The sequence below is a fragment of the Pelmatolapia mariae genome, linkage group LG5 (genome assembly GCF_036321145.2).
Source record: "Pelmatolapia mariae isolate MD_Pm_ZW linkage group LG5, Pm_UMD_F_2, whole genome shotgun sequence".
NCBI lineage: Eukaryota > Metazoa > Chordata > Actinopteri > Cichliformes > Cichlidae > Pelmatolapia > Pelmatolapia mariae.
Genome location: NC_086231.1, coordinates 8,345,002 through 8,371,838, shown reverse-complemented (window position 1 = coordinate 8,371,838; position 26,837 = coordinate 8,345,002). Strand labels below are relative to the sequence as shown.

Below are 26,837 nucleotides of genomic sequence, written 5' to 3'. Positions count from 1 at the left end.
AAAATAAAACCAGAAATTAAATAGTTTATTGGTATAAACTCATTGATGTTACATGTAGTTCTCCTACGAGGAACAGAAGATCCATCCTGCAAAATTCTTGGTGTTAGATGATAAAATAGGAAAGTACAGTGTCTGACAAATTCATAATTTAGTTACCATAGACTGTGTTGTTGGGGAAAAAGCTGATTGTGGGCAAGGATATGGACTTAAAAATGCAGTTGTAGCGATAGTGACGATATTTAATATTTAATTGTAATTATTTTTCATCATAATTCATTGTTCATCATAATATTTGTTAGCGCTTGGCGATAGATCAGTCTACATCCATTAGGCAGTGTGGTCACCAGCCATATATACATGTTCTTCCAGGAATCCAGCACCTTCCTGCAGGGAAACAAAGACATTATTTAAACTACAAAAGTTTTTTTTTTATATCAGTGTGGATGACCATTTTAGAAACACTGTCAGGCACCTGAGACTGCAAAGGCCCCTTTCCTTCTGAGTCTAATTTGGGATTGGATCAGTTGAACAAATAGCAAAAACATATGCTAAGAAATAAATTAAGCTCCAAAAACAGCAGTGATTTGAAACAAAGCACACATAAATAATTTTCTTGTATTTTTTTAATGTGTTGTACTGTTTAAGTGTTAAGACGTGACCTACAAATAAAATGCTCCTAAAGGAAGCTACTGCAGCTACTTCTGCTGAGTTGATGAAATGTGATTAAGTCTCCTAACTGAGTGCATGGGGAGTCATTACAGTTTTAATTTATGGGTGCTACTGATTGGACCATTTCAGTGGCAGTGGCCACGTTTTCCAAGTTTAGTTCTCTCCAAGTATGGACACCAAGTCATTTAGGCAGCTGGTGAAGACACACATAGATCAACCTATCCTATGGATCTTATTTAATTGTTTTAACACAAATGTCCAGCTACAACAGCACTACAATCAAAGCTAACCCCAAAATATTACCGTTTTGTTAAAAATGTTGTGACAAAGTTGTATACTTGGTGTACTGATATTCTGACAGCAAATAAAGTGTCAAAGTATTAAAAAAAAATCAGATTTCTCACCTGTGAGCGTCACAATGTCAGCTTATTTCTTGTCGGCATCTGCAATCACTGGCTCTGTATAACACAAAGACACGTGATATTCAGGATACTGGGTACTGGCAAAGCAAGTCCTACAGCTGAAATAGAGTTTTTACACATATCCAAAAGACCTCGGATTTTAGTACAGCTTTAAGATCCTGACTTACGTTTGACCTCCAGCTTGCAGCTGACAGTTGCCTCTCCGTGATCATTCTTGGCTCTGCAGGAGTACACACCTCCGTCAAAGTTGCCAGGCTTTCGGATCTCCAGGGAGCAGATACCCTGGACACAGATCTGCCTGAACTTGGGGTCATCTCCGATAATCATCTGGTTTTTCATCCACTCAATCTTGGGCTGTAGAAAAAACGATTCATACAGTATAACTGGATGTAAAGAGCAAAACACCTTGCAAAGACTATGAACAGAAGTATTGTTGACATATTTGTGGCTTTGGGACTGAAGCAGAAACAACATACACACACAGTTTGGGAGTTTAATGGCATTAAAGATGATAAATATCTGGTGGCCTCTTTGCATCGTCCTGTGCTTAGTACCATTTATCCTACATCCTGTTGGTGACCCAGTGGATTGCAGACATGAAAGAAGAGGTAAGGTGGGTGCAGCTTCCGCATGTTTAAAGAAGAAGGTGCCTATGGAACAGTCTAGCTAGTTGGCACCTCTGGTGTTGCGATCAAATCTAATCTGCATGCACATTTAGACTTTAATATTTTAAAGAGGTTCTACATATGTAGCGATTATCTAAGCAAAGCAAACATTCTTCAACTTCTGTATTTTGTTAATAACAGGTAGTAGAAACAGGGACCTAATAATAAATGTGAATTACAGTGCTGAAGTATGATGAACCCCGGGTGGACATTTGGGGTGTGGTTTTACATGAGATCAGCTCTTCGAATATTCTTACCTAGTTATTATCCTTTTAGCATTACTTGCGATTATTGTGAGGTTTTTTTCTTTCTGTAAAAGTCTGTATGAAGAATGTAATAGAAGGGTATGTCCCCACACTTTTATATGGCGATGATTTGCAAACAAAACTGCAACCAGAAAGTAGCCAATGAAATAGTTTTCACACCTGTCTGTAGTAGATATTTGGATTGGGGTGTTGACATAGAGCATTTTTATTTCGCTTATCCTTTTAAAATGTGATATTTAGTGGGAGAAGAAAAACTGTAAATATTTAAGCAAGCAGAGGAGACTGATCACTGATGTTCACTCTCCACCTCACAGTATAAAGCACCTTAAGACAGTGGTCGCTGTGAACTTTTGATATTAGTATTATGAATATATGAACTGAATTAGAGAATTACAAGAATATAAATACAATTCACGTGGATTCATCAAGCAAGTTTTATGAAAAAAAAAGCTTCAATTGATCTCTGTGATCTATCTTACAAGCAGTTACAAGCAGTAACTTGGTCCATCAAGTTAATGACTGTAGACTGAACTGAAATTAAAAAGCACACTACTGTTGTCTTGAGACCAACAAGAGCTTACAATTGGTGCTGTTGAAGTGCTAATAGAGTGCAAATAGAGAGAGATGTTACTATACTTTTGGGGATCCCCTGACGGAGCAGAGCAGCTTGGTGCTGTAGCCAACTGTAGTGGCCCGGTCAGCCAGGGATGTGGTAAACTTGGGTGCCTCACTGAAGTCATGTTCCTTGTAGTCAGGAGGCTTGTAGTCAATGCCTGAAAACAGAGGAAAACACAAAAAATGTAGAATGAAAAAAATTAGAAACATGAATTGCAGCCATGGCCTTTTCTATACATCCCCTCACATAGGTAATGGAGAACAAAACTGTCTGATGCAGTCATATCGCACATCAAATGGTTTCTAAACTGTTAGTTTCTGAGTGAAAAGTCAGTGTGATGTCTGACTGTCCGCTCATAAGAAAAATAGAGGTAATTATCCAGTGAAATGTCAGAAAAACAATTTGCTGTTGTGTATATTGCCTTGTGCATCACACTTTGTCCGGGGATCACATAACAGATGTGTTTCTATTAGTGGAAACACATCTAATGTGGGCTGTCTCCTGTTTTATGTGAGAAAAAACAAATCCTGACCAGGTTGTCCAGGGAAAGAAATGTGACTAACCGGGTCAAAAGCTATTTTAACTCATACAAATTTTTAGCAAGCTAAATCGATTTTGGTTTTTAGTTTTTATTGTAAAACAAATCAAAATGTTCATTTCTGACTCCAGAACTGTCCTTTATAGAAATTCAAAAATTGTCAAAGATTTCAGAAGTGGAGCATTCAGTCTGCACAAGATCTTTTATTTTGAACTGTCTAGATTGTCTGCGGTTCCTGTAATTGATTTCCTCCCAATAAAGGAAATGGAAATCCAGCTGTTCTTGTTGTATTTAAGAGTAAGATTAAAGGGATTACAGTATACTGTACTAGTGGGTGATACATTTTCTTAATAGTAATCAAATAGTTTAATGTTTATTGGTCCCCTGACTAGCTGTCAGGCATTTCAACCACACTTCACGCTATAGAAGTGAATTTTTGATTCATTTAGTTCTATTTCAAACAACTGTCCATGCTCTCATTTAAATTTTGTTTAAATTTAAGAAAGGCCTACTGATGGCAGATGCCAACAATTTCCAACAATTTCAAATTTAAGGCAGGATCCACTGCTGAATGAATGAATAAATTAAAACATTTCTGATATCTTCCTTCAAATGCCTTATAGCTCTTTAAAAAAAGTACCTGTCTTCAAGATCTTGGCCTCTTCTTTTGTAACAGCAACACTCTCACTCATTCCACACTTGTTTTCAGCAAACACTCTGAACTTGTAGGTGTTCCCCATGATGAGGTCTGAGATGGTGGCATTCAGTCTATGGTAATGCTCCAACACAGTGAACCAGTCCTTTAAACACACACACACACACACACACAGACATGATGGATTATTAGCAGACGTATTGGGGATTCAGGACATGCAGTATGTAATTTATCAGTGGGATGCTACTATTAATCATCAGAATGAGTTAGCTGTTATGACCTGAAAACAAGCGGCCCTTTGGTACAGAATACTTACTCCAGTTTTTTTGTCCGCCTTCTGCACTGTGTAACCCGTGATCTCTGTGTTTCCATTGTCTTTGGGTGCAGTCCACTCCAGAGCAACATTGAAACCCCAGGTATCCACAATCTTTACACTGGCAGGAGGCCCTGGCAGCTCTGCAAACAAACAGGCATGGGTTGAGTATCAAATAGGACAGTTTTAAAGGCATCTCACACAGTATCAGAAATTTACTCACCAACAATTTGAAGGGTAATTTGAGACTTGTCCTCAAAGTCATCCACCTTCACACACATCTCATACACTCCAGAGTCCTCTCTCTCAGCCGCACGGATGAACAGGATGCTGTCTCTTTCGGTGCTGCGAATGTTCACCCTCTTTGTGTCAAGGGGCTGCCCGCTCTTTGTCCAGGTGACCACAGGTTTGGGTTTTCCCTGAGAGAAGAAGCAAACAGACAGTGAATTCCAATGTGCTATTTATTACCCATGGAGCGATGCACAGAAATCTTCCAATCTTACTGTGAAGGGGATGGTCAGATTGATCTTGTCTCCAACATTAGCGACATATCTCTGCCTAAGAAAACGAGGCAGACGGACCTTGGGACGATCTGGAGAGAAAATCAATGAGGAAAATAATTAATGGTTATTCTAATTATTCTCTTTCGCATGCTGTTTGCAAGATATGAGAATGCAGGACCCCTCCAACTTGCTTAGTCTAAATCATTCATTCTCTCTTTCGGAACCCACCTCCTCCCCATCTCTGCCTCACGTAAGTCACTCCATCCCAGGCTCCATCTTATCTTCACCACCACCAACATCTAGGGTTGTGGCCTAATGCCATCACCGCTGGGATTTCATTCTCTTGTGTTAAGCCATCAGAGTCTAATCGCTAATAGCATAATTGAATTCTGTAGATCAATAAATCATGTTCAATTCCTTCTATTGATCTGTCCTTATTGAACAGAGAAACCAGGAACAAGGCTCAGTCATAGGATAGTGACTTGTGAATCATAAGGTACTGTCGCCCTATACACTAGCCTGATTTATCATTATTTATCATTTGTTTTACTCTCAATGGGAACCATTATTTAACATCGCATTGTCCATTCATCCATCTGTTTGATTCATTTTCTTCCGCTTATACAATTCAGTGCCACAGTTAAGCTGGAGCCTAACCCAGCTGTTATAGGGTGAGAGGTGGGATACACCCTGGACAGGTCACACCTACAGACATATTAGAATCACTATTCAAACTAACATGCTTGGCTTTGGACTATGGAAGGATGCCAGGATACTCAGAGAGGACCCACACAGGCACAGCGAGAACACGCAAAGGTCCCACCCACTAGATTGAAACCCAGGACCTTCTTGCTGAGAGATAACAGTTCTAACCACCACATCCTCATGCTGCCTGCATTATGTCTTGTTAAAAATATATATTACAGTCTTTGTCAAGCAAGAGTAGTCATTTTTAAAAATGGGTTATTGTTATTTACACTAGCTGTGATTTTTTTTATTTATTCTTGATGAGTTTGTATAGTTGACTGTATGGGATTAACTGTGTAAATGTCATATATGATTAGCTGATGATTAGCTGATGTTGTTTTTAACATTGGGGCTTAATGTATTAGCGGTAAGTGAGGGAGCGATTAGGAGTTATATACAGTCTTTCGATCTATTTAGTGCATAACAACATAGGAGAGTACTTAAGCAAGATAGTATTTGAGTGTACAGGCATGAAAATTCATATATATGCATCTTTATTAATATGGCATACACATGAAGTTGCATATGAAAGAATAAACTGAGACCTATGAACATGTAATTTTACAAACATTACATTTGTATGTTTTCATGCCAAAATCAATATAAATCAAATTAACATAAAGTTGATCTGAATGCCTTAATTGTTGCTTTATTTATTATCGTATTCACAAAAATTGATCTACACTTGTTGTTTAGTTTCTTGCTGTGTAGTCTCTTTTGTGCGATGTAACTGAAAGCTCACAATCAGTGAATGAAAAACAGAAATGTTTCAGATGGTTAGACACTTGGAAGTGTCCTGCTGTAGCTTGTTTGTAAAAGTGATCTGCAGAGAAGCAACACCTGCTGAGTGCAGCCCAGCAACATTTGTCAGGTCTCTAAATAAAGCAGGCGTACTGTAGTCAGTATATCACTTCTCATGACGCATGATTTGGAGATTCAGTTACCCCCACTCACATCAGAATGCATTAAAATCGCAGATGAGATAAGCAGACACTCATCTGGACACTCCTAAAAGCAAATGATGAGTAAACATTAAATGGGATGTAAACTGTTAACTGTATAAAAAAAAAAAATCAAAAAGAGGGTAAGCTGAGGTATTAGAAAGTATACACTGCATGTTAGGTGTCTTATCACTTCATGTGGAGAGGATTAACCTTAATAAAGATTTGTGCTGTAAAGTCCATGGCATGTTTCAAGATAAACAGTGAATCTCCAGCGGTGTCATGAGATTTAGGTGTCATCTGAGAGGTTAGAAGGATACCATCCACCCCCTCTCTACTCTGAGTCAGGACACGCTGGAATTTACCATCCACCCCCTCTCTGCTCTTAACCCTCCCCCAAATGCTTGCAGTCAGATCACTTGACACCATCGATCTTGGAGAAGGGAGCCTGACATTCCCCTCAGCGTGAATCCTGGCAGGGATCACAAAGCAATGCCAAACCCTTCATAGAAAAGTCTGTGTTAACAGCACAGACATCCCAGTTATTTTCTAAAGCTTTGTGGTAATTTTGTAGGAAACCATTCATAAGTTGATTCTATATGGAGGCCACCCGCTATGGTGAACACGATGGTTAATGTGACTACTGAAAGACTGCCAGTTCAGCTGGGATCAAGTTGCCTTCCCTCCCTGTTTGACTCTCCATTACACATAACGATGATTTGTGAGGGGACCCAGAGTCATGCAGCTCCTCCTTATAAAGCCCTCAGGGTCCAATCATCTTTCACAGCAATTCAGCTCAGATACATATACTGTCTATGATTAACACTGTAAGGTGTGCAGCAACAGTAAAACCGTCCACTTATCAAGTGTGTAATTATCACACTGTTGCCAGCTGGGACGGGGTTTCAACTCAAAGTGGAAACAAGAGAGAAGACCACAGTTTTAAAATGCAACATTGCAGGCATGTGCCAACAGGACATGGACAGCTGAGAGGAAAAACATCGCTGAGCTTCTTAGCTTTGACTCCTGCACTTTGCAACTCCCCTTTCTCGTGATAAATAGCGCCATAAACTTTAGGCTATATCTGTTTCAGATGGTACGCACTGTCCTCTTAAAACACTAAATTTAATCATTTAGCACCTGGGAGGAAGTTTAATTTCATATTTATGATGTAGAACGTCTGTTTATCTAGTATTTTATTTCCCTTCTCTAGTGGATTTCTTAAACAGCACTGATGTAAAAATTGGGAAATAAGAGTAGAGAATGGCCTGATTTTGGAATGATTTTTTACAGCTTTTATGGTTGATTAATTGTAAAACAATTTGTTTATGGCATTAAATACATAAATAGTATGGACAATATATTAAATAGTATTGTTAATTCAGGATTTAGTATCCTTTAGTTTATCTTGTAAATAATTGGTTTTCCAAGAGGTAAAATTCCCTTATAGAAAATGTTCAGATTATGTTCTCTATTGGAAACACTTCTTACCAGCGACCTCCTTCACCAACACAGGCTCAGGGAGGCTAACGGGAGGACTGCGGCCACCTTCGTTCACAGCAACCACTCGGATCTTCAGGCGGTCGCCAGTGGTTTGGTTCTTGATAACAAAGCGGGAAGACTTCTGCAGTTCCTCATTGACTGCTTTCCAATCCTCAGCTGGATGAGAAAAATTACACACAATGATGAATGAGTTTAAAAAGCTGTTGTTTTTCAAAGGAAGAGTCTGCCCAATATGCAAAATGTAGAAAGAGTGAGTTTGATTTTGAGTGAATTTATACAAATTATCAGGCACTAAGAAAAATGTAGGACAGTGAGCACTCCTTTTTTTGCAGCGTTCATATTCATTAAATTGCTGTGTGGGTCTGCTAAATCAAGCCTGCACTGTATTGCTGCTGACATTAGCTTAGTGCTGTAAGTCTAAATGCAGAACGTCCAGCAAGACTGCAGCGGCTCCTGAAATGCCTCTTTCCTTGTAGGGAGAAGTTAGGTAGCTCGTGATATAACTCTGCGACTGACACTTCAGGAACAGCTGCTGCTGATGTGCCTGACACACTTTAAAACAGAAAAAAATAAGAATTTCCTGACTATATTTTGAAAAAATAAAAATGAAAAACTATGGTGCAATTAAAGATGCACGTTGTGAAACCCTAAAATCTGCAGCTGAAAAAGTAATTCAAAGGTCAGCTGACATTTCTGTCAGGGTATATTAATACCACTATCTGACCCCTTTCGTGGACATGCTGCTATATGATGCACGTGGTTCAAAGAAGAGCAGGGCTTACTTCCATCCTTGCAGACTTCAATGGTGTACCCATCCAGACCTGAAGGCCCAATGTTCTCTGGCTGGCTCCAAATGATAGTGACCGAAGTGTCGTTCTTATCCTCAACAAAGAGATCCACAGGAGCGCTTGTGGGCTCTGCAGATGCCACATAAAATACAATTATTACATGAATGAATTTTAAAGACAAAGCTTATAGTATGTTGGAATACATTTTCATATTTTAATGTTGTAATAAGCACAAAGCAAATGACAAAAAACAATGAAATAGGTTTTTAAATAAAGTTTTCACTTTCAAGAAAAGGTTACCTTTGGGTGGTGGGGGCGTAGGTGGTTTAGGCTCTTCTGGTGCAGGTGCCTCAGCAGCTTCAGCTGATGTTAAACAGGCATTTGTATTATTGTTAGCAGCATATAATGAGCAGAGCGACAGCATCAAATATAATCCAGCTATGCATCTCACAGCTCTCTGTCCCCTTTGCTGGGAATTCAAAGGATTAACAATGCTATCACATGGAGAATTTCCATCCAATTAGTCTCAAATGACAAAATCATCTCAGTTGTTAAAGAGAGAGGAGTGAAGAGGAACACGTTTTCTATTTTTGCAGGTTGGGTTAACACCAGCAGAGACTGCTGCTGGTGCAGCCTCCTGTATTGCTGCACTCACAGTAGTTATTATTAAGTGTTATATATTATCAATTAATGCATTGAGGAAGGTGGAACATGTTTTGAGACTAAGCACTGCAGAAAGTTTTATCAACAAGTCACTTAGAGTAGTTGCTAAAACACTAATGAACAAGTGAAGTCCTTTAATTTACCATCATCAGTGGAGGCAGCTGGCAATTCCTCAAAAGCAGGAGTGGCAGCTGATATTAAGGGTTAGTGCACTACATTTGTATGGTAGAAGACATCACTGAGTGTGCATTTTCAGCATGGAGTTAAACGATTCAAATAAAAATGAACACATACTCCTCTGTGTGACTGTGAGTCAAGTCAGTGGGAGCATTGATGTTGGCGCTAGATTTCAAAATCAGTCTTCAACAAGACGAATTTAAGTGTTATAGATTATAGAAAAACGTATTTTAGTCGATAAACATGCACTGTCAACATACATTCATACAACAAACGTTTCATAATGCACTGTGACTTTTAGGATTATCTGCTTGTAAGACATGCAGGTGATGCATGAAAGCACATAATAGGAGGAACTTAACAAGTTAGCGTCATTATGTTTCTGCAGAAGGGCAAAAGTAAGCATTTGAACAGTTCACACTGAGCCCGCAGAAGTGAACGTGTCTAAAAAGTTACCATTGGATCAATTAAAGGGTTACCGACTTATCAAAAGTTCAGCCATCAAGAAAAATGATTAAAGGTGGGCCGTGTGACGTTTCAGACACTGCTGTGCACGGGTAATTACCAGGTGGCGCAGCCTCTCCCTCGGCAGCAGGGGCCTCTCCCTCGGCTGGGGCAGGCGCAGCTTCAGCCGGTGCGGGTTCAGCAGGGGGGGCCTCCACGGGAGCGGGTTCAGGAACCGGCTCTGGAGCCTTTGCCTCCTCTTTCTTGGCTGGTTCTTTCTTAGCCGCCTTCTTGATTGGGGCAGGCTTGGACGGCATGTTGGAGATGGCAGCTAATTCCCAACTCGTTTAAGTCCTTCGAACGGTATCCAGTGCCATCATTCCTGCGGGGGTGGCAGGCTTATATGTGGCTCGGCACTTTCAGACGCCGCCCCCTAATGTATTACATGTAATAGATACCGACACCATGTATGACTCAGACCCCACTCAATTTGTCCCAGTCTGTACACTCACTGTACATACTGTACATTATTAACTGCTTTACTAATTTTAAAAAAGCCTTTTTAAATGAATTTGATATGATGATGAACTCTATTATTTAATGGTTATTGCAATTCCTAGTAACAGGTCACTCATGTCAACTTGAACAAGAAGCAACAGAATAAATATAACATGTATTTTATTAATTTCAACAAACAGTGATAAGTGGATGAAAGCCTTCAGAAGCATGCCTTATCCATGTATTGGACCCAACTTTGAAGAAATATATCTTTCTCTCACAGATTTAGTTTTTCCTCCTCAGTGATTGTTGCCGCATCCAGAATGCTGACATATTTACAGACTTTACAATGATGCTCTGTACAAAATAGAGAAATTAACTTTTACAAAGGATTCTTTAGAAAAAAAAAAGAAAAGAAATATCAAATATCTGAGTATTAAAAAAAGAAAACATTATCATCTAATATCAATGATTTTCCTAAACAATGCAATAATGTTAACATTTTTTCATCACACAGCAAGTTTACATGCATTTACAACACTTAGAAACCCTTGACATTTGCACATCAGTGACACTGCATACAGCGTAACATTGTTTTTTTAATCTTAGTCCACAACAAGCTTTGCGAAAATATGACTATTCAGCAACATGTATTGGCCTAAGATGTCAGACTTTTTTTTTACTTGTTTTAATGCAGACTAACTGCGAACTATTTCCACCTCATCATTTGATTTTTTAACCTTCCTTGAGGGGACTGTTGGGATATGGCGCTATATAAATAAACTGGAACTGAATTGCTTTTTATTTCGTTTTTTATTGTCATTTGACGATTTACAAGTCCAGCTGCATCGCTTTAGTTGCCATTCATAAGGACAAAACACATCAGCTAAACTTATGAACCCTGTCTTCAACGTATCACCAAACAAATCCTCCTCTCTTTAAGGCTCTGTATCTCCAGCTGACACTTTTATCTTGTGGTGCAGTTTGGTCCGAATTAAGAACTCAAAGCCCGACCATATGAAAACACAGCGTTTGTTTGTGAATTTCATCATTGCTGATAGCCAACACCAGTAGAAGTTGCTGCATAGTCCCAGTACACTAGTAAGCAAACACAAATCACAGCTACCACAGAACAACAGGCACAACAACCAGTGAATGAGAAGCTGGAGTTGATGGCTTTAGTTAACCTGCAAAACAGATCAGAGAGGGGCTGGTAATACAGTCTGATACCGCACATATTTACAGTAATCAAAGTTAGCATGATGTCAGGGTAAGAGTCCCAGACACTTGACATCGTTTTTGCTCTTCGATGTCTTTTCTTCATTCATTTTTTAGTTTGCTTGTGACCAGTAAGAGCTGCAGATTAGCTTGAAAATTTAAAACCAGCCTTATACAAACAGTGCAATAAAGCAAATAAGCATGAAGAATCTCAGAAACAAGTTTTTAGACTTTCTTATTGAGCTGTCTTTAAGTGGTCCAACATTCATTTACAGGTTTTACTTCAGGTGAAGTTTAGTCTGAGCACCGAAATATTGGGGATAAAGAATTACTTCAACACCACTTACACAACAATCTGTCATTTACTCCATAGGGGGCTTGTTTACACACATCTACACCAAATTCTGCATAAAGCATTTTAAATCTTTTGTTTTTAACTCTTGCCTTGGAATAAGCATTCTCTACTACTTGATTCTGCATCATGTGCCCAAAATCCTGTCAAACGTAAATACTGCAGGACATCAACACGGGTATATGATCTCACATGACTTCAGCCACTACAGAATGTCTTTAATAACATCTCCTATGAACTGTCACACATTTTCTTCCAAATATATTTCATATTTCTTTTGTGGTTGACAGAAATTACAGAAAACTTTTTGCTAACCTACCCAGAACATCTATACAGCTTTTATCCAACACTAAAACAGTTTGGGACATTTTTAGAGCACCATGAGTACCGTACCTAAATAAAATTAAGCATGAGTGGGGAGAAAATGTTCTTTTTGTTTGTGAAGCGCGTAAAAAATGAAACGGAAACAGGCAGCTCTAAAGCCACCCTGCTCAGCCATTAATAAAAGTGTTTAGCAGTAGAACTTTGATAAGGCTTACTTTAAAAGCACCTCCTACATGACTGTTATACGGCTGCTGTATAGGTATTTTCTATACATTCATAGTTAAACTTAAAACCCTAACTTGACAGTCAATATGCATGATTAAAGTACAGTATTTGGTTCAGTATATTAGATAATTGCACCAACTAATGTAGATAAAGTAACTGCAATGCAATCTGACTGTATTTACAGAATATACACAGTAACTAGTCTGAATGTTTGGGGAAAGACTTGAAATAGATGTGCCTTTTCCTACATAAATGTTCTAGAGAAACAATCTTGAATTGGATTTAAATAACATTTACTCGTTATGTCTTCATTAGAGGTTGTATGTTAAGTTATATCATCCCTGTGTAGTAAGTATCTAATACCTGATACATATGGCGACATTGGTGGCACTACTTAAGTAGCGACTAAAACAAAATTAAGTGTGCAGCGACAAAGTGATGAACTTACATCACTGATAAATAAGTTCTGTTTTATGCAAAAGAGTATGACAGCAGATTTAACTCATAAACTATGAAAATGATAAAGAAGATGGGAAAAAGTAAAAATATATTTTGAAAATTCCTCTTGGAGTGTTCCGATTTTTTTTTTTTTTTTGCTGTGAAACGTAACCATGATGAACTGTAATATATAATATAGAAAGCTGAAGAAACAGCTTAGGATAAGACTGTCTTAGGATGTTATTGATAAAAGCACCAGTATATTCTGCTTAAGTTGAGGTGACATTGATGTCTTTGTCTTAAGGCATATCATAAGTTTCACCTGCTCGGGCTGTAGAGTTCAGGATTGCATATATGTAAGATTTGGCCTTCAAAGACTGATACAGTAGATATGTGCCAAAGAACTTTGCAAGAAAGACTGGTATCTGTGATGCTGTCATACTCTTTTCCAATGGCTCTTTTTGACAAACACTTCAAGGTGCCCTTGAGCATAAAACAGGATTGACCGTGTGTTTTGTTGCAGAAGTCCCCTGAAGCTGAAGTGCTGAGCTGATGGACTTCTTAACAATCCACTAGCACCAATCTAAAAGTACTGAGGGCTACCATACCGGTAAAGATATCTGATTTATGTGAAGTGATTCTTAAATATATAGTTAAGTAAGAGAACACAGCTTTTCATTTAACACGTTTGAACAGTTTTTTTGAAAATACTGAATGGGTTAAATGATTTGGATTTAATAAGTCATATTTTCAAACTTCTCCTGCAGGAATGATGGTTTTTAATAGCCCCACAACCATTTCTGAGGGTCCATTTGTTCCTGAATATGCACTGCATACACTGCAGTACAGTAAGCAAAAACAAAAAAATTGGAGAGCTAAGTGTTTAGGTGTGAGCTTTGTATTCAAAGTTTAGGCAGGCTAGGGTCTTCTTTGTCTGGTGATTCAATGAAATTGGCAGCCTCTTGAAGTTTCAAAAGCATTGCCATCTATAAAAAAACAAAAGAGAGATTTGGGAAATTAGAACTTCTTCAGTTTGCAGATCAGTTTAAGAAATAATAGAAAGTACTGGGACACTGTCTCTATTACCAGAGGATCATTTTCCATGGAGCTGGGCGGAGTCTCCTTGTGAGGCCTCTCCTCACTTGGCTGGCAGGGGCTGCTGGAGCTGATGCTGGGAGGAGGTAGGTGGAACAATTTTGCCTGGTCCTGCTGGGCAGATGGCCAAGGCAGGGTGCCCCTCACCCACTCCACTGGGTCCTCCCATACTGCCTTTTGGCCATGGACCTGAGGAGTCACAACATAGCACCAAAGTAAAATTAGACTACAGCATTTCCTGTGAAAGGAAAGTCGATGGTGCTTTCAGAGAATAATCAAACTGCAAATTAATCTTGACCAAGTTTTATTCCAACAAGAATTACTTATTTTTTTGCTGTTATGGCTATAAAAGCTATAAAATCAATAAAAGCTGATTAAAAGTTTTCACTTTAAATGATTAAAGTGGTTCACCTTGATGCCATCCTTGGCCCCTTCTTGCAGGTATGGTATGATAGAGTGGTTCCAAAGATCAATGAACCATGATCGAAACTCATCCACTGTGACTGGACAGGATAAGAAAAAGCAAGGGCCTAAAGAGAAAAAAGCAGAAGGAAGAGTGAGAATGCAGCAACAACTATCACATCAAAACTAAACCTGTTTCTTCATTCCTAAAGTTATCCTCTCTCAAGTGCGTCATACCTATGAGGAAGTCCGATGTGCTGTGCTTCTCTAGGAAGGTGTGCAAATGATACCACAGTTTGGGAACCCAGTCTAACACCCTGATTAGATCCTCATTGGTCAAGTTCCTCTCATCTTCGGACTCCATCAACTTCCTGTGCAAATATCGCACAAGGAAGCCATTGGCTGGCTCCACATTATTGGAGAAGGTCACCATCCTGAGACAATGAAAAGCATATTTGCATGTCACAACACTAGACTTAATAGTCTGTTAACAACCTATTTCATTATTTAAGCAGGTTTACCTTTAAGCTACACCAACATTAGATACATTGTAGTTTATAGTTAATGTTAAAATGATAGGAATGAACTATTCTTTATAAACTACTATTAATGTTAATATTTATAAAGAAGCCTTTTTATTTTGGTCTTTTGGCTTTTAGAAGGCTATCATTATCCTCTTACTTATAGTACTGGGACAGCATTATTGAATGAAGCATGCAAAAATTCTTCAACCAGCATTAATTGTTTCAACAGGTTATTGCTATATATTAGTTACATAGTCATTTATAACCAACCTGAAGCTGAGATGCAGGCCATGGTTTGCGGTCATCTTCACTGGCTGATTGCTTGTTCCAACAATGTAAGGACTAAACAATATTGCACAGTTAAGGCCACATTCAGCACCTACATAACTATGGTTTATTAAGTTGTACTCATGGAGACGAAGTTTACCATTTGTGATATTTGCAGGTTAGAGCACCATTGACAAGTTCACTGATGGAAGCAGGATCATGAATATCATCCAGAATAACCACCAATGGTATTTCCGTTGCGCTTTCCCGGTCTATTTGATTCGCTAAATTAGAAAGATAAAGCTGCAGATCCTACAAAGAAAGAGACAGAGATTGCAATACAAAATGATAAGAGTAAAATCATGCAGGTGCAGACTGGACAAACTCAGTCTGTGGAAGAAGAATTGTGGGGATTTTTAATGGCACATCAGTTTCTGTTACCTTGCATGACTGGCGGTGCATGTTGAAAGTGACCACAATGCCATCCGTGACTTCGCGAGCACTGCGGTCCACCAGGTACTCAGCCAGCCGGGAAGCGAGGTACGTCTTCCCAGTGCCACTCGGCCCAGACAAGATTAGACGACGATGTTTGAGTAGAAGACTTATGTAGTGCTGCATCATGGGTTTGGGAATGAGAGTTTCAAATACCAGGCTGTCCACACACTTCTCCTTCAAACCTGAGCATAGTGAAGGAAAGAAAGAATGACTTGCATGATCAACTGCTCTAATAAACAAAGTTGATGACTATCTGCTAATTACATTGGATGTATCAGCGATGGTGATAAAGTGCAGTTTGATACATGATATTTAAATGCTCGATTGGAATTCTGTTAATATCTATACCAGAAAAAATACACATTGCAAACAGGACTGGCTTCAGTCGGAAGATGTTGTGAAAACAGATTTATATTACTTTGCACGTCCTTCATAATCAGCACAGAGCTCAAGCATTTCACTCTGAAAATAGTTCTGCATCAAGTGTAGGAAGTCTTTGCACCCCCATCCCCCAGCCTGCAGAAGTGCAATCTTCCTTAACATCTATGGGGCCCATGTGTCTGACGCTGGTCGACCAGCTGGGCCTGACTGCCCTGAGATCATGTTACTCAGAGCCCTGTCTGGGCTGCCACTGCTTTCCCAGCTCTCCGAGCACTTGGCTCCTCGCATTCCTGCATGCGAAGGTGGAGCGGGGTCAACCACCAAACCAGAACCATGACTGTTCCCACCGATCATCACTCTGGTTTAGAATCACTGATGGGCTCAACATGTGTGCAACTCAACAAAACAAAACAGTGCTAAAGGGTAAATACATATACCTCAAATATATAATCCTAGTGATAATGCTAAGCCCACAACCAAGTGAGCCTCTGACAACAGGTCACGTTGTTGTTTACATCTATATCTGTTTAGACATCACCTTTGACCTTCTAGATATAAATCACATAATTTTATTGTATTGATATTTGTTGAACTTTGTTATAATATATTAAGGAATGCATTTGAATTCTTGGATCAAGGCCAAAAAAATCATTTTTGTGGGGTAAAACAAACAAACACTTTGACCATTAAATTCTAATTAGTTCTTCCTTAAATATAATTCAGTGTTTGAATCAGACAAACATATGGATAACATGAAGTATAGTGTTTCAGGTCACAACTGTCAAAAATAATTATTTTAATAAAATAGCATTTGGGGAGAAATAATGACCTCATCAGCTGCTTTGACCGAGGATCAGAACAGTGCAGTTCATTGGTTTTGACTGCAAATGATTGTAGAGAAGTCGGCTCAAGCTAAAAAAAACCCTCATACAAAAATCATTGTGAATTAGGAAATTGGGATGTTGAATTCCAAACTTTATATTTCAATACTGATCTGAATGAATTTACCTCTAATTCTGTGAATAAAACATATCTTAAATTTAGTAGAACTTTAGAAGTTATACATTTTCTGCAAACCTTTCAGTGCCACTGTGATGCTACTGGGGCCTCGTGACATGCAGCGAGAGGGTTGTGTCTCAGGAACTTCTCCTCCCAGCACTCTCTTAATGTGGCCCATACTGTAACTGTAGATGGAATCTGTAGACAGTCCCAGACTGGAGGTGGGGTCCACCTTGGCTATATATACCTGGAAGAAAAAGTAAAGAAAAGCAGAACTGAGTAAAACTAAGTAAAGAAAACTCTGCCACGACAAGAAGAAAAATATGTACAGTATAACAAATTTTTTTTAGAAAGTTTAGAAAAGTTTTAGAGCTATTCCTCCACACAACACATTTGGTTTTATTACCACCACACAAACAAAATGAATGATCTTTCAAGCCCATTACCCTCATAACAAAATCAGAAAGTTATTTTAAGTTTACAGATGCAGCTCAAAAACTAGAATTATGAAAAAGTTTGTAATTTCCATTTAGTCTATCATATATTAAATTTTCAATATTATTTTTGATAGTTAAACCTTAAAGCTCCTACCATAAAAAAAAATAACTCAAAATATTCAAATATTTCAATTCAAGTTTAAGTAAAGTGCTATTAAAATGATATGAATACTGTGTACCTGTCATTTCAGTTCAGTATATGCAATCACAATCATGCAGAAGACTACCGACTTGACAGTTGTCCAGACGATGATCACTGACATTTTCCACAAGGAGAGTAACCTAGCGAAAGTTATTCTTAAAAGGTTGACTGTCTTCAGAGGCTGTACTGAAGCATACTAATGGAAAGTTGACTGGAAGGGAAAAGGGTGGTAGGAAAAGGTGTGCAACCATCAAGGATGTCCTCAGTCTTGAGAGGACTGTTGAAAAAGTCAATTCAAGAACTTGGAAGAGATTCACAAGGAGTGAAGTGAGGTTAGTTTAAGATATAGATATCTTCAGAAAAGGTGCTACAACTACAGCTGGACCTGACTGTTGCTCAATGGTACAAAGTCTCTTTTTTTTAGATGACCGTAAACTTTACATTTCAAAGATTTACTGTCTACTGTTTACATTTTAAAAATCAAGTCCCAAGAGTCTGCAGGAAGAGTAGAGAGGTAGAGAATCCAAGATGTTTGAAGTCCAGTGTGAAATTTCCACAGTGATTAGGGGTGCCATATCATCTGCTGGTTTTAATGGTGGTTGCTGGTCCATGATGAGGATACTACAGATGTTGAATATTTCTCTACTATAAACTCTTTTTGATTGATCTTGGGAAAATCATAATAACTTAAGAGACTGGATTTCTAATTTTAATAAACTCTAAGCCAGAGTCATCAAAAAAATTAAAACAGAAATGGCTTTAAATATTTCACTTTATGTGAATGTAGAAAATATGAGTTTTTGAATTAAATACCATTTTCAGAAGCACTTGTATGTATGTTTTCTGTGTCTTACTTTACACCTCTGAACAGCGCTCCTGATGCTCCTCTTGATGCTAAAGTTAATGTGACAGCTGAATTGTAATTGTAAGCATGCTTCAAATTTGCATTCAGCTTTTTAACAGGTTGCAGTGAGTGAGGATTTCTCACCTTAAAAGCCTGACTGACAGCTGAGTCAAGCATCACCCAATCCATCCTGCCATTCACTCTGACAGTGCCGACAAAGAAATCCTGCTGTTTAACCTCCTGTTGACACAAAGTGAAGTTAATAGGTGATTAACAGGTGACAGAGGCAATTTAAGAGGAAAGGAAGGATTTAGAAAAAGCAAATTTACGAAAACATACATCTTTAAAGACACGTAGATCTGCAACACAAACCACGACCCTGACACGATGGTCATCTCTCTGTGAGGAAAGGCTGAGAGAATCTGCAGTGTGGATGTCTGCTAAGGAGTAAATCAAAGAGTGTATAAACAGAAAAAAGAAAGCTTATGAGGCATCTGCAACACAAGTTGAAACAAGCAGTGTTTTTTTTGCATTATATTCTTCATCTGCTGAACTGTAATTTTAAAAGATCATACTTTATAGACTTCTAAACAAAAGCATGGACTTTTACATCACCATGTATTAAATGACCACAGAAACAAGTAATGGATTTTGACTGCTTTGACATTGTAACTTTAATTTTTATTGTTATCAGACATTTAATCTATGTGCATATAGATTCTAAATAATGGCATGAGGCAATTATAGGGATTCTAGAAAATCCAATGATTTCAGTGATACTGAATTACATCAAATTATTTTTTCACATTATTTATTTTCACTGTTCTGTTTTGGTTTTTTTTTAAATCTAAGTACTATACCCAGTTATGTGACTCATTGTTGCAGTCTTACTCCTATCGCCTATAAATATAAATGTCAAAGACTGAGCTGTACCTGAGCTGCTCCCCTCACTCAGCCCTCTGCTGTAGCTTTTAGGCACGTGCATGGCTACTGACTGTCGGGGTGATGAGCTTCCCAGAGCAGTGAGACCTGAGGACTGGGAAACAGAGCTGGAGGGTCCAGGAGATGGACAGGGAGTACCTGTACCTGTCTTCAGATGGTCGTTCTCAGCCTTCAGGTTTTCGATTGTCCTCTATTTAAAAAAAAAAAAAAAAAAAATTACAGATCACTGCACTGTTTACCAATTGCAAAATACAAAACACTAAAGGTTAATATTTTTACAAAAGCAAATCAACTGATCTAGACAAAAATCTTCATAAAATAAACATCCACCTGGAAAATGAAATGCACTTTGAGGTCAACCTTTTTATGAAACAAACAAAAAACAAAATCACATATACCTGCATGTTGTTCATGGCCTCCTGCAGCTGCTCCAGCTGATGGGCTGAACTCAGAGCCTCGAGGCGGATGTCTGTCAGTTTACGCTCCTTCTCCCACAGTTCTGTGCGCAGGTCTGTTACAACCTTATCATCACCTGCCTCACTCCCTTCAGAGAGTCTGGTGACAATGAAATTATGGGAAAATTATCATTATGGTACTGTAGCAGGGATCAGAGGAATGACAGGAAAATAACAATTTTACAGAGTTCTGTGATATTCTGTTTTCACATCTATGAGAAGTTTGTATTTATTTATATTGTGATTCAATTCCTTATTTGATATGCATATAAATAGAACAATGATAAAGATCCTTGTATGGTACCTTGAAGATGATGCTGAGGCTGAGGATTTCATTGACATCGGAGGGTTATCTCCATCATGGTGGATTTTGGGGGAGGAAGGTGCTGAGGATTCTGGGGTGGCAATCTCTTCAATGTCAGCATATGGCCCAGTTGGCTTTGAGCCCTTCTTACTAAAAGCCTTGTTGAATGAGCTGCGTAACTGTTGGGAGAATACATGAAATCAAGATGTAATAATTAACAAGCCTGGAAAAAAACAAGAATAAAAGCAAAAGACAGCTGAAAAGAAATTCTTAAAAAGTGATTGTAATGACCTGAGAGTTCTCAGAATGTGGCTTTTTTTTAAACAAAAAGTAGGCAAATATAAATTTCCAAACAAAAAAAAGTTGGTGAAATGTTAGATTTACAGCAAACTAGTTTAATAAAACTATTTAGTATGTTGGGGTTTTCAGTTTCTGAAAACTGTAACAGCAGTTTGAAGTCCACAAGACAATAAATTTAATAATAAACATTTAATAATAAAGCATGATTAAATCATACAGTAATTGTGTATGTTTGAAAAACAAACAAACAAAAAAAGGGATGACAGAACATTTCCCAACATTTAGGAAGTATGACTCAAAGCACATGCAGGCTGGAGTGGAAAAGGTTTGAGTTTTATTTATTGTAGCGACATCACTCACCTCAAAGACCTAAAATAAAAAAGCGGGGCAGCATGAGGGAGAGACCAGAGTCATATTTAATAAGAAAGATGGAACAGGACAGGAGGCGAATCACACGCACACACACACATGCAGGAGCGTAAAGTAGGACAACAACTGACTTTTCCAGTCTGAACACACAAGACACAACACAACAAGAAAAAGAAGCAAGACATGTTCATTCATTTACAATATTCATCCATATAACCATTGAGCTGTATTGTTATAATCATAATTAAAAGCAATTATAATTCTATAGCTCCACCATACATTTCAGATGTGTATGTAACACAAAAAGAACAAAAAGACCCAGTTTTATCAACACAGTCACTGAATGTGGTCAGTCTGATCAATTTGGAATCACTAAATTGATACCAATATTGTTACTTTCATCTCGTTTCCTGATGATTTGTATGAAACTATGAAATGTATGAAAATGTATTTGTTTTTCCTGCCATATATTGTCCTGCATAGATGCCATACAGGACGGTACATTAAGACTCCTGGTGAACTTCTTAGGCACAAATTTAGTCAGTGACCAGTGTTTCCTCACCCAGCTCTTCTTCTTCTTCTTCTTGGCCTCCTGCTCCTTGAGGCTGCCCATGCTCGAGTGGCTGGTGGTGCTGGTAAGACTGGAGAGGCTTTCTGAGGAGTTCTGGCGATTGATCTGCAGCTCTGAATACCCAAAAGATAATAGAAGTGTTGAACAAGGAGACAGAAGTACATGACAGTCAAAATCCTACTGTATATCATACAGCGCAGTCTGTACCTTTGGGTGTGACATCCGGATTACTGAGGGCCCCCTGAATGATTTCCTGGGCTTCAGTATTTTTGGCCTTCAGAATGTCAATGGTGTCCTTCAATTCAGTAAGCTCAGAGTCCTGAAGGAAACATCAGTATGTAGTCATGTTAGTTGATGGGTTAGTAACTGAGCCAAGATTTTTTCTGTACCAAGGACTGTGGAATGCCTCTTAGCTTTCACTAAGGATGTCAGGTTGTGTTGAGTGACAACATCGAAATCCTATCATGACTCACATCTCATTTTCATGACAACTATGCAACTTGGTCTCTTTTTCACTCACAAAACTAACCTAATGAGCAGAGTGCATAGTTTATGATTAACATCACTGGAATTTATTTGCTGATTATGTAGTAATTTCTGTCTGCTTTTAGCTGTCATGTAAGAGATTGTTTATGGCGTGTTTCTAGTGTTACACACTTTTCTCATCAAATTTCCTCATGTAAATAAATGGAGACTGGCACAGACTTCGCTACCGTTATAGTATTCAATCATCGTTGTAATATCGCCAAAATACCTTTTGATCTGAGGAGACAGACAGTGTCTGCAGGCGTGCTGTCATCAGGGCCAGACTCTGTTCAAATGCTGCGACCAGATTAGCCTATGAGAGAAAGACACAGAGTTAAAAGGCTACAAAGAGAGTGTGTGTGTGTGTGTGTGTGTGTGTGTGTGTGTGAAGGATGGTGAGGCAGCAGACAGGTATGAGTCACCAGCTGAAACAAATCGATTTGCAGCCTCACACATTCACACCACGTCAAACAAATAGCTTTCTTCATCTGCTGGGAGAGGATAGAAGGGATGGAAGAGTCAACAGCTGCAGATGATGTCAGAGACAAAAAAGGACATTATGGTAATGGTGGTAAGGTTCAAGGGGATGTAGCACTATGGGACAAAGGTTGTTAACCTCAAAAGCCATGGATGACAAAAATCACATTTAATTACTTAACAGGTATATGTGAGTTTTTCTTTGTTTTACAATAAATAGTTTCTACAAGCATCTTTGTGCAGATTTATTTTTTCAGAATACCATCCATGTCCAAAAGTCCACTTGTTACTACCCTCTGGTATACATTTAGAGCTACCTAAAATACATTTTTTGTCTCATACTGCTTGACTCATCCTTAGGTTTGCTGCTGACCTCCCCAGAAGCTTTTAAAGCTATCCTAACCACTTAATTAAAGAGCAGTCAGCTACTGAATTGTGGCTAAGAGCAGCAGACCTAATATGTTACACTACCGGAAAGACGTTCCAGTAAAACTCATGTCAGCCTACAAATCTAAAACCTAAAAGTAAAAAATAAGTCAAAGTTTGAAAAGTCTAACTATACAAAGAGACGCCTCAGAAAACTGTGCTGCAACATTTTTTTTAGATCAGCTGCTTTATATTAAATAATGAATGTAACTGTTAGTCGTAGCTCTATTTAAAATGAAAATTAGCATTCAAATTGGAAGGCTTACGCCACACCACAACACAAGACCACCATGTCAGATGTCACAAGAGAGTGAGACAGGGTGCTCTGAAAGTAACTAACAAACCTGGCCTAGCTGCTACACACAGCATCCAGAGGTACAGGACAGTGGGAGGCAGGCAGAGGGCAGCAGTGAGTCCAGCAGTCAATGCAGCCCAGGTTGTAAAAGAGAGGGATAACGGTGTTAGGAGAGCGAAAACCTCTTACAAAAACATACGGACAGACCAACAAACACACTTAGTTCCCCATACATACATCAAAACATCCAGATTAGTCAACAGCAAAGCCTGTTAGTGCATGTGCAAAAGAAGAATGTTGTGTACTCGATGGATCAGAAACTGCAGATTAAAGGGTCACAAGCTGTACAATAAGATAATTAAAAGTAGCTGGGATGGGAAAGCTGGTAGAAACAAAGTTACAAACGAGTAGCCGGGTGTAGGGTTACATGATTTTGTTTAAGAGGATAAAGATTTTAATAAATGCGGGGGGAAAGTAGTTATAGAGAGAGAAGACGTAATACGGCCTAAGTGCAATTAGGGTGGTAAATCTTAGGTTCTGTGTCCAGCATGCTCTTTAAGTAGACGCCAGGGTTACAGTTAGACTACATTAAAGTTAACTAATGTAGTTTTTTTATTTTCTTAGGTTAGCAAAGATTTACACACCCAGATAAGCCTCACAAAACTGCGGGTACACCTGCTTTTAGTTGGTTGTGGGACAAAAGTTCAGTGACTTAAATCAAGTGGAATTTACATTTGTGGTTGAGCACTTTGAGTGAATACCTGTTACGTGGCCAAGTTATTATCAGATTAACTTTGGAAAACAGACAAAAAACGAGGGTGGAGGGATACAGGAGGTAGGGGTAAGGCTTACGTACATTGGCAGAAAGCTGCATGGTTAAGTTGGCAACCTTTTCCTGGGAGGATTCCAGCTCCCGTCTCAACTTGCGGATTTGCTGTAGACAAATAGTAAATCAAGTTTGAACAGTATGGCCACAGCACCGTACACAATACCTCAGACATAAAACCAGAGCTGATGAAGATGTTAACACAAACTGTGATAATGATAATGCAGTAATGGAATGTGTTAAATGCATAGCTTTGTTTGGTTAAATCAAAGAATGTGCAAAGAATGTACAAACAATGTAACATGAAGGTTAATGCTCCACCACAGCAATCAAAATAATCCAGAAATATACTCTAAACCAACAGAAATGGGATGAAAGTCTCTTTTCAACATATTTCTCATGCACTCAGAATTTAATGAGAACTGGCTGTCTTTATGAAATGTTAGAATGTATCGTTAAAGAACACAAATATTAAAGATAAAACTAAATGAACTGAGTTATGAGCTTCTGAGATATAATCTCAGACTTTCTGAAGCACCAATGACACCATCTGATGACAGAACCCATTTCAACAGGAAATGACAGACGGTGAGTACAAAGGCAAAATGGGATCTGAAGATGTATGGCATGTTTGCCTTACCTCCCCTTGTATCCTCTCCTCATTCTTAAGAAAGCATGGCGAAAGTAAGAGGGATAGTGTAGAGGATTCAGTTCATGGGCAGTCATTAAAACTAGTCATCAAAGTAAATATAACTCAGAATAGTTATCACTACCCCGATACCAGCTCATGAAGAGGCTTAGGAATCAGCTGGACAGTTCATAAATGCATACAAGAACTTTCCCATGTCAAACCAGTTGATAACTTGTAATTATGGAAGCTGGTCTCCTAATGAGAAATGCACCCTTATCCTACACAGGAAATACTTTTAAAAAACAGCGTCCTGGACGATTTGTAGACATAAAGAGTAAGTACAATGCTACAAGATTAAGAGTAAAACATTTCTTATGCTACAAAAAAGAGACTGTAAATACTCACTGAGGAATGGTTGGATGAAGCATTAGATGCCAAAGACAGCACAGAGCCATGCACTGAAAACACAAGGTAGAGTTGTAAGCTTAATATTAAAATTTAGTTTCACAGAAGGCAGCTTTAATTTGCAAAGTAACAAAGAAATGTTGAAATAATCATAGACCAAAATTATAAATAAATGACTAAAGAATCTAGAAATTAAATATTTTTTAATATTACCAGAGGCTCCCTCAAATCCTATTCAATATTCTATAACATTATAAAACAGTATGTGACTTAGCTGACTTCATATAGGCAAAAATAAAGCATATCCTGTTTAAAATTCATTCAGATTTCTGTAATTAAAAAAAATACTTAAATGTGTAAAAACAAACCAATTCATTAGGAAACTGAAGTTAAGGGTATCCTAATGTTGGACTCTGTATTAAAATGTCTGTAAATTATCTAAGAGTTGTAGCAGGATTAAAATGTTGCTGTTTTGTATATATTTTCACCACAGATTATGCTCTTAAATGAGTCTAACATTCTGCTTAGATTGCAGATAGACAGATTGTGTGCAGTATGAGTAGACAGCTTTGTTTCATTTGAGGTCATATTGGGAAGCTCCCCTACAGGGAAGTGAGTCAAACAGACTCACCATCCTCTCCTGGTTCACGGAAAGACCCAGACCGCATCATGCTTTTTGGACGGTCAACCAGGGACATACTGCTGCCCAGAGGGGAGGATCCATAGAGATCGCAGGCAGAATCACTTGGGGGGCCTATGCTGTTGGACCGCGATATCCTTGGGGTGCCACTGGAAATTGGGGCAACTATCATAACAGATAGTTGGTATGGTTCAGTGCTCCACACAGATACATATATACATACAAAACAGTCCTACACCTTGGTACAGTATAGCACTCTCATTCTGATGACTAAGTGTAAGGCAACACTGACACAACAGCAATATATATAGCCTCACTTGACCCCTGTTGCATTCATCTCCAGCATATTTTGAACCTAAACTCAAGTTTAAGTAGATGTTCATATGGCATAATTCAATTCAGATGATCAAAAAATCTATTTTAAAACATCTGGCCAATACTTCTTCACTCACAATACAGAATGCATTACTGACAACATGTGCAAATCCTGCTCAACTGTAAAAGTTTTTCTCTCAGCACGAGCTCCATAGCCCTGTCCTCTCAAAGCTCAACAAAAAGAAGCATCGCTAATCAAAAATTAGCCATTAATGTTAAAGCTCAAAAAGTGAGGGTTTTTAAAACTTGTTAGCCAGACAAAATGGAACACATAAACTCACCCACATTGGTGAGAGGAATCTTATTGGATAATGGGTGCAGGGTGCGGGTAGGAGAAGGCCACTGAGGGGGGCTATCACTCTCTGTCATGCTGACTATGTTGTGGGAGTGCCGTCTTCCTGGCTTACTTTCTTCACTCTCTGATAGGTTTGCGCCATAGCGTCTGCAAAAGAAAGGTTATTTACGTGAAGATGCAGCATAGTGCATGATTTTAAATAGACAATTTGACAATAAGTGTTTTGACATACTCTAAGCCTTTCTTTGGCAAGGTATTCCGATCTGTTTGCAAGCTGTAAAGAAAAGAATAAAAACATAATTTTCAGAAAACATGGCCTGGGTCAGCCGAAACATACATTCCTTTGGCAGGAAATTATCTGGACCATCTCCATCTCAATAAAGAGAAATT

General features: G+C 38.5%; 2 protein-coding genes across 4 annotated transcripts in view; both read right to left on the bottom strand.

Annotated features, from left to right (window-relative positions):
* Positions 1-10,227, bottom strand: mybphb (myosin binding protein Hb). The gene is made up of 13 exons (XM_063472857.1): positions 10,032-10,227; positions 9,756-9,776; positions 8,927-9,064; positions 8,621-8,755; positions 7,827-7,994; positions 4,648-4,736; positions 4,368-4,563; positions 4,148-4,287; positions 3,817-3,976; positions 2,659-2,795; positions 1,259-1,445; positions 1,074-1,127; positions 1-384 (listed from the first exon to the last, which is right to left on the bottom strand). The coding sequence occupies exons 1-12, from the start codon at positions 10,225-10,227 to the stop codon at positions 1,096-1,098; spliced, it is 1,599 nt and encodes a 532-aa protein (XP_063328927.1). The 3' UTR covers positions 1-384; positions 1,074-1,095.
* Positions 10,228-10,589: 362 nt separating this feature from the next.
* Positions 10,590-26,837, bottom strand: part of nav1b (neuron navigator 1b) — a 70,271-nt gene continuing 54,023 nt past the window's right edge. For 2 of the 3 annotated variants that reach the window (XM_063473529.1, XM_063473531.1), the window contains 22 exons: positions 26,680-26,721; positions 26,434-26,594; positions 25,769-25,942; positions 25,138-25,190; positions 24,742-24,765; positions 24,132-24,209; positions 22,307-22,390; positions 21,760-21,871; positions 21,544-21,665; positions 20,313-20,491; positions 19,952-20,108; positions 19,545-19,743; positions 18,951-19,051; positions 18,756-18,851; positions 17,207-17,375; positions 15,695-15,930; positions 15,414-15,565; positions 15,257-15,328; positions 14,700-14,896; positions 14,472-14,590; positions 14,052-14,249; positions 10,590-13,951 (listed from right to left, as the gene is read on the bottom strand). In XM_063473529.1, coding sequence (XP_063329599.1) covers positions 13,868-13,951; positions 14,052-14,249; positions 14,472-14,590; positions 14,700-14,896; positions 15,257-15,328; positions 15,414-15,565; positions 15,695-15,930; positions 17,207-17,375; positions 18,756-18,851; positions 18,951-19,051; positions 19,545-19,743; positions 19,952-20,108; positions 20,313-20,491; positions 21,544-21,665; positions 21,760-21,871; positions 22,307-22,390; positions 24,132-24,209; positions 24,742-24,765; positions 25,138-25,190; positions 25,769-25,942; positions 26,434-26,594; positions 26,680-26,721 — 2,809 coding nt within the window. In that variant the 3' untranslated portion in view covers positions 10,590-13,867. The remainder of the gene's footprint in view (positions 13,952-14,051; positions 14,250-14,471; positions 14,591-14,699; positions 14,897-15,256; positions 15,329-15,413; positions 15,566-15,694; positions 15,931-17,206; positions 17,376-18,755; positions 18,852-18,950; positions 19,052-19,544; positions 19,744-19,951; positions 20,109-20,312; positions 20,492-21,543; positions 21,666-21,759; positions 21,872-22,306; positions 22,391-24,131; positions 24,210-24,741; positions 24,766-25,137; positions 25,191-25,768; positions 25,943-26,433; positions 26,595-26,679; positions 26,722-26,837) is intronic. The other variant, XM_063473530.1, reaches the window with a different exon arrangement.